A 17262-nucleotide genomic window follows, 5' to 3' on the forward strand; every position below is an offset into this window, starting at 1 on the left:
ATTTTTCATATTGTATTTGTTAAACGGTCGCTGACATACGGTCTTTACTATACGGTCTTTAACGATGCGTCTGTGTCTCACGGTATTAGTCGAGTATAAAACCATATGCACACGATAACCATTCGTCTACTTTCTAAAGCTATCTACCGTTAGATGCATGTTAAGCGCTTTGAGATGTTAGTTCCTATAAATTTTTTAAAATATATTTTCAAATTTGTATTTGAAACGTCTGCATTGTGAAAAATTATCTGCATTGTGAATAATTGTCAGTCGTATATTTTTTTTTTAAAAAATATAATCACGGTACAATTCAGATTTTTCAGACACAACTATTGGAACTATGAACTTAGTAAAAATCGCTGTTTTAAACAAATATTTAGACTACGAAAATATGCTTAGTTTTCCAGATATCGGAATCTATAAAATTAAAAATTTCTACATAAAACCGTCAACAATCGGATTTTATCTATTTTGATCTAATGTTATGCTGAAGGAGCCGTCTACTCGAGATATTGAGAACAAAAATTATAAAATACACACAACTTTATTTAAAATACTAATAACTACGAACGCTATTCAGCGTTAAGAAGTATATGCAATTTCAAACTGATTGCAGAAACGACGACTAACAATAAATAGACGCGCTAACCAATATTTGGAAAACTGAAATATGCTGGCATATAGACTAGTCGAAAAATTTGTCAAAATAACTAACTCTGCTAAAACCCTTTATCAAGTTGACGTATCCGGAAAATGCGAACCGATATTCCCGATATCCATATTTGTTCTTAATTTTTCTATATTTTTATTAATGTAAATGCTGATAAAGGTATTGCATTTCTCGTATCTCTCTTTAATAATACACATTTTTTGATTAACATAACTATTTTTTATCATCATTATCTGCATCACACATCAAATCAACTGCATGCGTTCGATCATCTGTATCATGTTAATACACAAGTAGACGTATTCTTGGTCATTATAATATAATTATGTTAGTGGATCTGCACTGTACACTCTTAGGAGATTTACAGTATTTCTCAAATATTGGACCTAGATTACAATATTTTATCTCTTCATTTAATATGAGATGTCCAAATAGATACTTCTCCCAGCACATCTCATCATTTTCCCATTAAATCAACAAGTTAAGTTTTCAGTTTTTTAAGGTGAGAGTTTAACCTGGAGTGACCTGTCAAGGTTCCTGTATTAAGTTTTGAATTATTTTTTCTTGGCTGTTAAAATCCTAAATCCTTAATCGATATTCTTAGATCGTTTTAGGTTGAAAATCTCTATAAACGATTTCGAGAGGGATAGCTATTGTTAATTATGGAGTTATACATTTGAATGGGTGAGAAGAAAACTCTTCATTTAAATCTATAGAATGGGTTTGGGTCTACAGCTACTAAAGCTGCCCCGTTTATTAGCAATTCTTTATGGTTTTAAGTTAAATTATGTAATGAAAGCAGACTTTTTGTAAATATAGGCAGAATAAGTTATTTGAAAACGAATTTAGTTATATTATTGAGTAGAAATTCAATTTATAAATGGCAGTCTTGTGCATGGGTTACTATTTATATTGTGAGTATTGGTAACCTTAAGTGTTATTAAGTGTCAACTGACATTTCTACTGGAATGTTTTGACTCTTTAACGCGATTTGTGTTGTTTACTGAAAATTAAGAGTTGTGTCTCAGCAAAAACATAAAATTAACTTCTAAAAACTTTGCCTCCGATAATGAGGCGCAAGTACAAGTGCATGACTTAACATAGTACCACTTTTGGTTATGAAGCTTTATTAGTCGCAATTACGAAATGGTAATATAATATATAGTTTATAGTTATTTTGGAGAAAAATAAAACTACAGTTATGTTAAATCTAAATATAAATCTAAAATAAAAATAAAATAATGAGGTTTTATCAGTACATTAAAAGAAAATTTGTACAATTTTGATAGATTAAAAACATGACGCGGCCCGCACAGGCATTAGCTGCGAGATGCATGTGGCCCGGGGGTCCTGGTTTGGACAGCCCTGAATGATCTACTGTATGGGTCCAAAATAAATTAAATTCAAGACAATTTCTTCACTTTCGAAACGATGGTCACCTATTCTTTTGAAAAAACTAGCTATATGTTAGCAGTGCTATAAGAAACTTTAATTCTGAATAGTATAGATTTATTTATTTTCGAGAAGTATTGGTAGAACTGAATACCATTACAAAGCAAGATGTTAAAACATGAAAACAACGTATAAATGGGTCATTCTTATTTATTTGAACTAAAGAATTTACAACTAGTCACATAAAAGACTAATTATATGAACAATGAATTATATCTATGGAAGAAACTATTTCTACGTTCACATGTTTGGAGATTTATTAAGCGGAATGGAAAAAATACTATAATATATAATTCAACATATGCAAAACTGTGCAGATCATAAAGTTTACTATTTTGAAAAATGATAGAAGTATTGGTAATGACAAATTTTTTTTAGTATCAAGTTTACAACCTATATAGTATATAGTACCACCTATTATTTTACTTGTCAACAGTTGATCATTAACTTTATATGTTGCTGATCATTGATTTTCATGCTCAAAAATAAAGTGCCAACCATTATTTAATTAACGCTATATATCATTTTCAATGCTGTTATGCAATATGTGCTTTTTATGGACTAATATAGAAAACTCATTAAAATTATATTTATTTTAATGATCTGTTCCATATGTGATCTTCAAGTTAATACGGGTAGATGGCAATGATAAAAATATATAAAATTTTGAAAATTTATATTGTATATGATCTTAGAATAATTAAAATTTTGACGTGTAAAAAAGGCAACATTAAAAAAGAGACTCAAAATTTTTAAAACTAAAATCTACGGTCTTCATTCGTACAGCAAAGTAATTGTAGAATTCTTTATTAAATCTACAAAACCGAAATTGCTTTCTTGTCAAATCTTAAAATAGATAAAATGTTTCTTTTTTGAAACTCTGTTAAAAAGTCAATTGCTATGATTTATTTTGTGCTAATAAATCGTAAAAATCTTAATTTCATAGCTACTCACATAAAAAAATTATTAATTAAACTCTTCGCTACTTTATTTATGTAATTAAGCCATGCGCGCAGCTTCATCGCTTGTGTTTAGTTAAAATAGAAATAGAAAAAAAAAAAATTTTTATTAAATTTAAATTACTTGCTATAATTTATCCGCTGCTCTTTCAGTCATATGCAAAAATATTTATATTTTGCAGACCATGCGAATTGTCCAAAGTTGGTCATTTACAAGCACCTGTGAATCATTTGTTCAGAACGAAAGACCTTGCTACACTTGTAAAGCGCGCCGTGCAGAATAATTTACATGGACCGCCGCATTCGACAAAAACGGAAAAACGAAACGATATTTTTATTACAAATGCTAAACTTTATTGGATTGGATTTGTTTGTTATAATGAAATATGGATGGGTTTTGAGCAAAGAGCAGATCAGTAAAAACAAACAAAACTTCAAATTCAAATTAAAATTAAAATAATAAAGTTGAAAAATAATGAAGTCGCATTGCCGCATTGCCGCAATAGTGCTCGCTTTTTGTTTTAATGTTAAAATTGCTCCAAATTAAAGTGCACACATGACCACGGAGCCAAGTGCGGCTTAAACGGATTTGTCAGCGCGGTTGCAGTGGTTCAAGCACCTGTTGAAAATTGTATCTGAGATTTACTGTAGCTTCTTGGCTTCTCGAGTTTATCGATTTATAAAGTGTTGCGTTACGTTGACTTTTGATATTGAATGGCAGTGCACCGATTTGTGACCCTGATCGATGCTTCATTGGATTCATTTACTCGTTTGCGATTGCTCAAACTGCATTCATATTTTCTGAGATATTCGATTTCAATTCCAATTTCGATGGTTTGCAAATATTTTGTGTTTTATCCGCAGCCGTTACTCTTCTTTGACAATCACGTCGATTTTGTCCATTTTGTTGATGGTTAACACGAAAAAGTTACTATTTTATGTTGTGTTGATTCCATTGAAGGTACACCATGACTTGGAACACTTAACAGCAATCTAATAATTTTTGCTGTTCAAATATTTGTACTTATTTTTCTAATAAAATGTTTATTTTTCTATTTACACTGATGAGTTCGTTTGTTGTGAGCTATTTGACCTTATGGAAAATATATTTGCACATTAATTTTAATCAAATTTATAATATTTCTTTATATAAATTTGTTGAAAAAATTTTAGCAGAATATAAATTTTATTCGATCAAATGGGAATGTCATTAGCAATTTTATTGTTTTTACAAATCGCTGGCAATTTTAGTGTTGAAAGCATTTTGATATTCATTTTTCAATCATCAATCAAGATAAAAGGTTAAACGCTTTGCAGAAAATAATTTGTATAATAAATTTGACAGTATTTTACAAAAACCTTCAATGAATTTTGACAATATCTGAGTCATGTGATCAGAAATACTATAAACTTCATTCCAAAGTACTTTACATTTTTAATAAAATTTATATTGATTTATTATTCAACCGTGTTAATCCTTCTCATCGTTTATTAGTGCTTATCAATACGGGTTACAAACTACTCGCTCTACCATTGTCCACGAAAATAACATCGACAACCAGTTTCTCTTTGTCGATTATAAATCAGCTTTCGATAGCCTCAAAAGTGATTAGCCTCAATGTCTGAGCTCAGTATTCCTACAAAGTGAATACGACTCTGTAGAAAGACGTTGAGCAATACTCGTAGCTCCAACGGGGTACGATCAAACCACTCGAAATATTTTGATATTGTGAGAGACTTCAGACAATATAATTACTAACATGAAATCGCTTCAATTATGCATGGAGGTGATGATACGCAGTGCAGGTGTTTATGGTGATGGCACAATATTCTACAAATGTAACCAGCTCCTTGCTTACGCAGTAACTGCCTGTGCTGCAATCAAAAAGAAATCTGTGAAAATGACTGAACTGACAAATTAGGCCGAAACCTAATATATGTCGGATATTGGCAGAAATGTGCGTCGTTTAAAAGCCGAACTGGTGGCTAGCGACTATACTTTAGAATCTGAAAAGGATTTTATATGCGTTTCGAATCTGTGATTACAATACAATGCTTTACGAGATCGTCTGAATTATACCCCAACAAAATATAGTCAATTTAATAGCCTTAGTTTTATAACTTAGTGTTTCGTACAGAATATTGCAAAACTATTAAATTACAACCATAATAAACAACGATTTTTGGGATCATATATCTTCAATAGTGTTGGCGATAAAACCATTACGATTGATGGGGATCGTCCCAATTTAATGTTTTAAGAATTCTATGTTCGATCTGTGTTGTCACACAATGATTTTAATAAGATGACGCTGTAATTCATATTGTGATATAAAAAACAAAAAAAACAAATTTATCGAACAACGATCTCTATTGTTCTGACATTATTGTGCAAACAAAGAGGTAGTGCTGTAATTGCCATTTTGGGGTGTAATACACTCTTTAGTTGTTGGCGTTTGTATAACAATGAACTTCGCATCATCGGAACAGTTACATTAATTGTAACCGTATAAGGATAACGAAGCGTTAAATAGCACTGTGTTAGAAGTTCATATCGAAACAATTGGATAACCACACTGTTTAAGATGTTGCTGAAATGAGTTTTTTTATCTGGATTATAGTTTGAATATATTTTGAAACATATCCCATTATTTAGTCTCCCTCTTTGTGAGATAGGCTCCTCTGATCACTTGGGTGATCCCCTGCAACAAGAGTTCTATATATAGTTTGAAATCTATCATATCTTCCTGATGGAATATATATTTCATTTGTTTATTATGTCTCTATGTACATATATCTTCAATACTGATTTACCTTAAAGTTTGTAGTCTATGTCTAAATATAATAATCTGATAAGTTTAAAGTTTTCTAATTGTAGATGAAGCAGCCATACCATAAGAAACTTACTTACATTTAGTGTAACCATTTTCTAATTATTGCATGCTACTAAGTCTTAATTGTTTTACTGTAAGTCACTGTCCTGTAAGTTTCAATCCATTTTATAATAACCAATATTTTATTTATACAATCTTGATGTTGCATTTTAGCATTATACTTTCTGCTCAAAAAGTACTCGGATTTTTTAAATGTGTGTTTTACAAATTTTATTTCAAATTTATTTTATCTCCTTTAAAATATGCTCCTTCTGAAGCGATACACATATGCCAACGCTTAACCTTAACCCAATCTTCCATACACTTTTCGTAGGCCAGTGCAGGTATGGCTTTTAGTTCCTTCGGCGAATTCTCTTTTACCGATTCAATCGACTCAAAACACTTACCACGAAGGGGCAATTTGAGTTTCGGGAACCGGAAAAAGTCGCACGGATCCAGATCTGGCGAATATGGTACCTGAGCGATGACAGGGGTGCCGTGTTTGGTCAAAAAATCGCGTACAACAAGAATTTTCCATAGTAAAAATCGCTAAAAGCACTTGAGGTAGTCTCACATTAACAACTGCTGTAAACAAACTAATTGACAGATGACGCTCAAATTTGTACCATATATTAAGAAAGGGTGTACCAACATAACAAAATATTTTTTGAAAAAGTTCTATTACTTAAGGAGTAGTTAACAAACAACAAAAACCCGATACTTTTTGAGCAGAAGGTAGACTACTTAAGAGACGTCGTATAGTATTCTCGCCTTAAAAATGGGGTTGCAGTTCGTTAACACTTCCAACACTATTATTGCTATACCAGTTAGATATTCACTATATGGATTTCACTATATGGCTATAGTATATTATTTAGATATTAAACTATATAGATTCCCACAAGTTATTCAATTCGAAATATACTATCATTTGAGATATGTCACCTGGGGTACTTTACCCTTCTAATAATTTTTTAAGAAAATATGATTTTTTAAATTGAAACAACTTAAAAATTATTTTACCTTTCAGTTTTTGTGTAAAACCTTAACGATTAAGATTGATTTCAGCACCTTAATTATGTGTGAGCGGCCCTTGCACAAAACTTGATATGAAAATTTCCCACGTTTCTATCAAAAACGATTTATCGCAATCTTCACGAAATCGCATAAGCAAAAACCAAAAAGCCCAACAACAAAACAAAAACAAAAACAATAAAGACAAATGCATTTGAAAGAATCAAAACAAAGGTAAAATCATGTAATAACAAATAAAAACCAGTCCAAAAAATATTAAAATCTATAAAAAAGACAAAAAAAAAATAACAAAAAACAAACAAATTTAAATATAAAAAAAAATTACTCCCAGCAGTCAGACAGTCAGGCAGAAGACAAACAAAGAGAAGGACCGACAGCATCTGCAATTACGTGTAGAACAAGCATCCGAACTGGTGTTGCAAGGCGAAAGGCCAGAAAATCTTCGTACTTCTTAGCGCGGCTTCTGCTCTTTGCACTTCGTGCCGTTGCACTTACAGTTCGAATGCATTGAACGCGGCCGCTGGCTTCGAATTCATTCAGTTCAAAAAATATTGAATCGTCTTCATTTTCTCACTGATGTAGTGTAGTACAAAGGTTGCAGATAGATTACTCATTCAATTGCACGTTATTCGAATGGTTTTTGTTTTTGTTTTCCTTTTCCATTGCAAGAAAAGCGGCTAAACTTGTTAACTTGGCTTTCCTGCGTTTGGCATTTTAACGGTTTAATCTTTTAATGTGATTTCAAGCAAATTCGACGCTGTAGTCCATTTGTCTTACATCGAAATCAAATCCAACTCAATAGACTCTCAATTATATAATAACATTGTATCTCTATCTACATATGAACACGGTTATTTATAAATTACAGCAGAAAAACATCTACAAAATCAGTGATATTGTCTATCTTGATTTGGGTCAATTAAATGCAACTTCAAATAAATTTAGCACAAAGATTAGTTTAATTGTACTATTTACCTACTTTATCTACTTTATTTTACCAAATTTTATAATAAATTATTCACTTTAATGTGTAGTCAATAAACTTTTGTTAATTTATGTGATTTGATGAATTCAGATAAGAAAAAGTACCAATCGAGATGTATACCTATACATATGGTCATGTAATTATTTATTACTAATATGTAGTACAATTTAAAATAAAATTCAACCTAATCGAAGGTTTGAACATTTTGATGTTTGAAACAGCTTGCATTTGAGCTAAATGTTCGAGCGCAACAAGTCATCTGAAAGAGTTCGAACAACATTTTGTGATCGAGTATATCATGTTATATACGTATTCATACCATTAACCATTAAACACAGGAGCTAATGGTTGAACACCGAGTAACTTGAACATGTTCTAGCAGCTCGAACATCTTTAAATAACTCAAAGATTTTTGAAAACCTAAAGTATTCGATCTAAATGTTCAAATTCGAGTATACTCGAGATTTTGATTAGATATATTAGGTGTACCGGTATGAAATGAGCGTTTTTTGGTGAAAATAAAACACTAATTATTAATAGGAAAGTAAAAAACATTTTATTCAAAGTATTAGCCATTGCTTTCTACACATTTTGACCACCTTTCTGGCAATTTGTGGATACCACGCCAAAAAAATTATTCGTCTTTTAAAACAAACCAACCAGACACCCAATTTTCGACCACCTCGTAAGAATCAAAGTGCTGCTCAGCCAATGCGTGTCCCATCGATGAAAACAAATGGTAGTCGGAAGGAGCCAAGTCTGGTGAATACGGCGGGTGAAGTAGCAGCTCCCAGCCAAGTGTTTTGACTGCATCCTGAACCCGTTTTGCTTTGTGTGCAGGTGCGTTGTCATGGAGCAGAATTACCTTGCCGTGCCTTCTGGCCCATTCTGGTCGTTTCTCGATCAATGCATGGTTCAAATTTATCATTTGTTGTTCATAGCGACCAGCATTGACGGTTTCACCAGGTTTTAGGAGCTCGTGATACACCACACCTTTCTAGTCCCACCAAACACACAGCATTGTCTTCTTGCCGAATCGATCTGGTTTTGCAGTCGATGTTGATGGTTGTCCCGGATTAACCCATGATTTTTTCCGTTTAGGATTCTTAAAATAAATCCATTTTTCATCGCTAATAACAATCCGATGCGAAACCGATTTTCTTTCGTGTCTTTAAAGCAAAATTTCACAAGTGTTTTCCATCTGTCTTTCATTCAATTCATGTGGCACCCATTTTCCACACTTTTGGATCTTTCCCATAGCTTTTAAACGGTCAGAAATTGTTTGTTGTGCAATATTTAACATTTCTGTCATTGTCGTTTGCAATTCGGCGTCTTCAAATTTTTTTGGCGGTCTTCCACGTTCTTCATTTCTCACATCAAAATCATTATTTCTGAACCGTTGAAACCATCTTTTGAATGTTGCTTCAAATGAAAACAAAAAATTAATGCTTTCCGCAAATCATTACTTTCTGGTACAAAATTCGACATTTTTAACAATGAAAAAATATGATGTTGTCTGTTCAATGACTTGATGTATACTAAATATATTTCACACGTGTCATAGCAAACAAACAAAAAAAAAATAAAGGCTCGTTCACAACAAATGTTCCCTGTCGGAACATTTATATCTTTACGCTCACTTCATACCGATACACCTGGTATAAGACATTGTTCAATGATATCATCTGGTCGGATCCTCACTTCAAAAGAAACACCTATGAGAATTATTAGAAATAGTGACACAATTAAAAAAAAATATAAAATATAATATGCTTTCAGAATTTGTATTCAGAAAAATAATTAAAAGGAACGATCCTTTTTGCCCGATCTCTCCACTATATTCATCTCAACATCTGTAATATATCACCTTCAAAATGTATTTAATTTTTATTAAATATTCTCCTTTTGAACTTAAATTAATTCCTAAAATCAATACAAACTTGCATGTAATCCATTTTCATTTGTTAATTCCAGAAAATTCAATTTCCATTCAATAATATCGAATCTGCATAATTTAATTTCCAAAGCATAAACATGAAATCTGTACAAGCTACCGCGCGTATATGTCAAAGCAAGTTTATGCACCACTGTTGCCTTGATTAACATAAGCACTCACACAACCAAAGCGGCAACGCAATTAAACTCAATTGCACTCAACACCCATTAAGCTCAGAATGCTTTTCCAAAACCGCTCGTCAGCGTTGTACGCTTATTGTTGCTATTTCTTCGTTTTCGTTTTCGTTTTTGTTTTCGTTTTCTTTATTTGTTTTTTTCTTTCGTTCGTTCTTTCGTTTTCTAATATGTGAAACATGAAAGACTGCAACATCAAAGTTGCTACCAATTTCTATTGTTGCACTTACTTCTCCTCCTTACCACATGCTGTAAGCTGTTTATAGCTGTGTATTGAGTTTACAGTGGTATTGCAGGGAAATTTGAGCCAAAGCCCACAAGCAATGTGCAGTTGCGTTGATTGAAGACAATTAAAGGTAAATTTTAATTTTTTTTTTTCATTTAAAACTTGTGTTCTTTTTATATGTGTGTGTGTGCGTGTGTGTTAGCAGTACACTTGCCTTGAGTGTTTGGTGTGCTTATTTATTTTACATTTTTTGTTTTTGTATGGTTTTCATGTAATTTTCAAATTTCTTATTGTGGACACTTGCATGTGTACACTAACACATATAAAATTGAATTGAGTTGAATTGAAAGCATTGAAATTGAAAACAATTGAATGCAATTGTTTGTTCAACTTCCTCACGTTTCATTTAAATAAATAATTTGCAAATCATTTTCGCCACAACTTAAGCACGTTGAGTTGAACATGCAACTCGTGTAGTTTTTGTGTATTTTATTTATTAGCGGGACGTGCGGCAAATGTGTTAAGTGTGCTGTGTGCTGTGTACTGTGTACTGTGTACTTCACTTTTATTAAAGAAATAATGCAAAACTTATAAAATATGCAATTCTGTGCAATCAAAATAAAACAAAATTAATTTTTGAAATTGCTTTGCCGCGCAAAATTTCATATGAAAATGCATAATGAAAATCAAATTATTGTGCATTATTCAAATTTAGTTGCAACGCTGTAACGCTGTAACGCCGTAACGCATTTGAAATTAAAAATTCGCATGCATAATGACAATTTTAATTTACATTTTAATTTTATTTACCATCGAAGTTGCATTTGCAGTTAGAATTGTTGCTGTAACTGCCCCTGCCACTGCTCCTGCTAGCAGCAACAGTAATTTTGACAAATCACCATTGACATCGTCAAAATCGTTCACATCCAAACAAATGTCAACGTCAGCCATTTTTATGCCCAATTGCGATAAAGTCAATAATGTTGACATTGTTGTTGACAATTGTTGCAGTATTTCAAGTACGCAAATGCCTTTAAATTCTGCTCACACATATAGGAATGTTCCACATTTTCCAAATGGAACTCAAACCACCGAGAACACACATAGAAATATGCATGACCGAAATGCTTCAACTATTGATTTATTATCAGTCCTAGTGGGGGAACAAAAAATCACAGATGCTGCAACCGAATTATCATCATCGTCGTCAAATTCATCAGCAGCAACGCCAGTACCAACAACAGCAATTTCATCGGCTCAATCGCCAACTGCAGGAACAGCAACATCATCATATAAGTCACAACGATTGCTAAAGCGTCCGAAACGTTATCTGTCATTTCCGGAAGGTTCAACATTAACAGTATGTGCTGCTCTGTTACACTTCAGCGTGGGCGTTGAAAATATTTTTTTTTTATTTTCGTTAAATTGTGGAAATTTAGAAATTAAAACTTACAAAATATTAATCAGAAGCCATTGAGAAACAATAGTAATTTGACAGTGACAAGAGAATGAGTTTAATGGACATAAAATCGACTTATTTGGAAGTACGAACTTCTATCCGATGACTGTTAGATATTCACTTTTTCTACAAAAAAACGTGCATAAGTATATATAAAGTGTGCATATCACTAATATTTTTGCCGAAATAAGTATAAAAATGAAAGTAAATTAAAGTACTTTTATCAAAATAACATATTCAGTGGGTTAAATGCATATAATCTTTCAAAAAAATAAAATATATTCCTCGAAGTAGTACAAACCCTCTCGTTTCTATTATTTTTTCCACGTCTTTATATATAAATACATACACTGCAACAAATATAAACAATAATTAAAAAGCAAATAACATAACCCTGCCTCAGTTATTTAATCATTTGAACTTTTAGTATTCTGAATATGATTGTTTTGCATTTTCTAAACTAATTTTTTAATTAAATAAATTTCTAATTAATTTATTTTCTAAGTAATTTTCTAAAAAAATTCCCAGCATCATAGTTGTGTTTTTTGCTAAAAAGAACTAAATAATTTTACGAGGTCGTAATCGATCGAAAATCGAAAAACCATTTTTTACATAAATTTTTTATTAACTGTTTTGTCACAGCACTATTTATATTAAAGAATTTCAAACGATAGGAATATTAAAAATGGCGAAATTGTTCTTTCAAAAAATACCGTGAGTAATCATTTCGAACCAAAAATTAGATTTTCCACTTAGTTATACTAGTATTAAAGACCCAGAACTGGTCTACCTTCTTGGTAACACTAGTATTAAGAGTCTATAAACCTAACTTTTTAGATGATTTTATTTAAGAACAAATAAATTTATAGTTCACTTATATCTACTAAAATAGTGAGTCTTAAAGTTGATATGCCACTCAGTAATATCAAAATTGATAGCGAAAAGTCGATCGTCTGGTTAGTAATACTACAATAGGATTGTAAACACAGAAATCTTCTTGTAATAGATAATATTCTTTAAAATATTCTTTGAAAATCAAACTGAAGTTCTTTCTACATTTAACAGTTTTGATGTCAAATCTAAATCTAGTATATTTTGATCACTTTAAGATCTTTTCTACTATATAACACTAAATATTTATATAGGTGGCAGTTTGTTTTACTGTTGGAATCATCGGTAATCCACGATATGATTATATGAGTTTTGGGCTTAATTGGGGTACTGGATATGATTTACCTAATAATAGTTGGATTCTTAATCATTTACATGGGTTTTCACGTCACCCAGTTCCTATAGCAGCTCTACGTAGACGTACACGCCGTGCACTTTACCAAGAAGTAGAAATGTTTATTGACAAGTAATTCTACTTACAATTGTTATTTAAATTTATAACATATAGTTTATATATTTTGTATGTAATATTAATGAAATAATTTTTGTTATATTTTATATAGCATGGGCTATGATGGAAGAGATTGTGTATTACGTGCTCTTTGTGAAAGTCGACAATTTTTCCAAAAACCGAAAATGGGCATGATTGGAGAAATGATGCGAGTTATTTTTAGGTAAGTAGAAATGGCTATTCTTTAATTCATTATTTTGTATTTATTTAAGCACATATTTTCAATATTATTTTAAAAAATTTTTAATACCTATTGATCAATTTCAATATCATTTATATTTTTATATAAAAAATATTTACGAAAAGTGATTCTGTTATACTTATTTATTTTTATTATTCTTTTTTCTTCCTTCTTCCTTTTTCTTCCTTCCTTTTCAATTTCTTACTTCTTTTTCGCTTTAGAATTCTCAATTAATTATAAGTTAAAGTCCAATACTTATTGTAAAAAAATTAATATATTATTATTTAACTCCTATTACCATTTCTTCATACACATCGTCTTATTTTTTTTATTTATTTGTTTAACTTAAACTCTCTATTGTTTTATATTATATATTGCGTTCCCAAACGTTCGATATATATTTATTTTCTTCGCTTATGGTTTCAATTTATTTCTATTATCTTCACCGTCTTTATTAAATTTTTGTAATGCCAAGAATTTATTACATATAACATTATCTTAAGCTCTAGAAGAATTTAGATGTTTCTCGTTTTCTTAAGTTCTTCAGTTCTTCTATTTTTTGGGTTTCTCTGCTTTTCTTAGTTTACTTTTTTCTATCTGTATTCTTCCCTGTAATTACTATGTGAGTCTTGATTACGTATGTATTACATTAGAATGTTACAAAATCTCTTTTTCTTCATTATTGTCATATTCGATTTTCTACTGTCTTTACTTCTTTTTCTCTCATAAAAATGGAAATTTTATAATAAATTTTAAATTTTAGTTTTAACACTTTCTATTAAATATATCTTTTATTGGTAGCCTTCCAAAACAGCGTTTGTATACACGAGAACTACGTGAGAATCCTGGCATAGAAACGTACGATGAAGCATATCGAAATGGTCATGAGAACGATTGCGAAACCGAGTATAATTGTGACTTTTCGTTGCTTGAACTGGCTTTTGGAAAATATTCAACACCGCCTGAAAAATATTATTTTCAATAAATACTGTGAACTATAAGACATATTAAAAAAAAAGTTTTTGTTTTTGAAAGCTAATTTAATTCAATTTTTGATAAATTGAATGAAGAATGAAGAGAATAGGCAACAGTGACTCTTATATATCCCGGTCGTGCTGCTAGAAACATTTACTTTTTAAGGATATAAATAATACCATTATTATAGATAAATCATACCATAATTTCAGACACATTTAACTATTCGCCGATAGTATTTATCTGCCTTTAATACATGACCAATCATATGTTGGATTAATCCAAAATAATAGATCAACTGAAAAATACATTTCTTAACACCTATTAGAATTTGCTGCATTTTTTTATATATTTTATATTTAGGTAAATAACTTCAATTCTTTTAGATTTACACATGGTGATTGCATATTTTGATTGAAACACATTTCCTTACTATTATCTATAGTACTACCGCCGATTCAAGTTTATGACTAATCGCCCATAATACGTGTTTAACTCTTTTGTTTGGATTAAGGCTTCTAAATATCTTGAGGTGGCTAATAGTTGTTAAATCATAACAACTATTATATAGGTTTAGAGGTTTTTTTGTTGTTTATTGGAACAACCATCAACTTTGAATGTTTGGATAGGTTTAGAGGTTTTTTGTTGTTTATTGGAACAACCATCAACTTTGAATGTTTGGATCGTTCAGAAGTATTCACTGTAAGGACCCTGTTATACAATGTTATGATAACGTCAAACTTGAAATTGTTGTTTCAAAACACATTTTTAATGTAAAATATATTAAAAAATTGAGAATTTGAGAAAAAACGAAAATGGACTCAATTTTGATCACGGTGACGAGGTTTATGTCATTTTCGATTGATGAATCTGGTGTAACTTTTTCAATTGAAATTTACTTTTAGTATAATTTCCATTTAGGATTTGTAAATCTTGAGCAAAATGTGTAACACTCCAAATTAATTTATAACACTCTAGACATTTTGCCAGAGTAACAAGATTACCCTGAAATTAACAGCTGTTTTGTATGATTTGACAAAGAAAGGGTGATTTGATTCTATATATGGATTTATGAAAAATATAAATGTCTACTAAAACTACTACAAAAATATAATATTACTCTAAAAATGTTCGATTGGGCAACAAAATTTGACAGATAGAGAGTAAATCTTAATTGAGTTCAGCAACTCGTTTATATATATGTTATTTTTTCCATCTTTAATAACCTTAAATATGTAAAAATAATTCCAGTCATGAATTTTATGTATTCTCAAAGGTATATTTTACAATGAATAACAATTACAAAACTCATTACAAAAAATAATTGTATAACTAACAATTAAAAGTGATTTATAAGATTGTTTAATATTGTATCTAAAAGTTCTTAATAGGTTTAAATAATATCTCATAAAAGCTTATTATCGACAAGGATAAATGTGTTGAATGTTACTGGATACTCTACATTGTTGCCGTGAAATTGACTCATGTGATGGTGTAATCAAAATTACACAATTGTAGGTAATTAAAATTTCATTGCCACTGAAAGCATAAGCACGCAATATCACTGACAAAATGCAATCACCAGCAACTCAGTAAAGCGAGATTTTCTTCGAATTAAAAATACTTAAAGCAAGTGTTGCAAGGATATTGCGTGCGCCTTGTGCAAGGACTGGCTGTAATAACAAAGTGCAACATTACTGCAGTTACAACTTTCGTAATTATAACGAAAAATGGATGTGGAAGTTTGCGATTGTGTATGCCATTGTTTTATATGAATATATTAAGCCATTAAACCGTTATGTAAGGATATAAAAACTAATATGTCGCTTTATATCACAGCCTTCCAGTTAATAACAAATATCAAGAATTTTTCACAATTTAAAAATTTAATTGATAAATACTATAATACCATGCAGCATAAAATACGTAAAGGAAGAATATAGTGTTATCATCTTTCTATTATGTATTAAATTTATAAAACGTGCTGAAATAAATATTTTTTATTGCATATTTTTCGAGACACAAACTGTATTTCATAAACTATTAAAATCATTTTAATTGCATAGCTTCAGGTCAAAAAAAAAAAGATCAAGAAAAAAATTCAATATTTAATAAATATATTTATATTATATAACCTACTAAAAACGCCTATTGATCAAAAGTGGAATTTCAATATAGGTACACAATGATTTAACTCTGAACATTTTCTTCTCTGATCAGATTGATACCTCCAAAAAATTATATGGATATATGATTTGAAGCAGATATAAAGATATATGAAGATATGAAGCAGGTATATCACATGATTTTAATTTTTTTTTTTGTGCTTCCCTTTATCATACAACTGCCAAGATTTAGCATTAAGTATACATTTTTCCATAATGGAACTTCAAGTAATAATTCAAAAACAAGATTAAGAATTACATGAGTGAACTATTAATAGTGGATAAAAAGAAAAAGAAAACTTTTCTTTAAATTATATGAACTAAATATTATAAAATAATTAAAATTAGTTAGATTATTATAGTATTGCTAGTTCTGATGGAAATAAGCGTTTCAATCTTCTGTTATGTGTGGCTTCGTCATTAGGTAGCTGCCTCATTGTTGGGTTAGGATGGAAAAGTAATCTGTCTGTGTGCTTTTTACTATTTTTTCGGATAACGTCTGCAACGAAGGGTATCTTTAAATCGCGATGAATGTCATAGTTTGAGATGTACCATTCAGCGTTGATGATAGTCCTAAGTATTTTTGATTGTAGTCTTTGCAGTATTTGGATGTTGTATTTGCATGCTGCATGATTTTAATAATATCACCTTAACACACTTCTTTTTGGCTTGTTCAATGATGAGACTATTCTTTTGATTGCTAGATGCGCAACAATAAAATTTGTCGCACTTCGGGCAGTTAAAATCCAC

At 30.6% G+C, this 17262-nt stretch overlaps 1 protein-coding gene across 2 annotated transcripts in view; it reads left to right on the plus strand.

The window, feature by feature from the left end:
• Nucleotides 1-14359, plus strand: part of LOC119686103 — a 37391-nt gene extending 23032 nt beyond the window's left edge. Inside the window, exons 1-4 of one of the 2 annotated variants that reach the window (XM_038100568.1) lie at nt 11095-11690; nt 12935-13146; nt 13244-13354; nt 14174-14359. In XM_038100568.1, the coding sequence (XP_037956496.1) occupies nt 11106-11690; nt 12935-13146; nt 13244-13354; nt 14174-14357 (1092 nt within the window). In that variant the 5' untranslated portion in view covers nt 11095-11105 and the 3' untranslated portion in view covers nt 14358-14359. Of the gene's footprint in view, nt 1-11094; nt 11691-12934; nt 13147-13243; nt 13355-14173 lie in introns of those variants that run through there. The other variant, XM_038100569.1, reaches the window with a different exon arrangement.
• Nucleotides 14360-17262: the final 2903 nt, after the last annotated feature.

This window comes from Teleopsis dalmanni, chromosome 2 (assembly GCF_002237135.1).
Source record: "Teleopsis dalmanni isolate 2A chromosome 2, ASM223713v2, whole genome shotgun sequence".
NCBI classification, from domain to species: domain Eukaryota; kingdom Metazoa; phylum Arthropoda; class Insecta; order Diptera; family Diopsidae; genus Teleopsis; species Teleopsis dalmanni.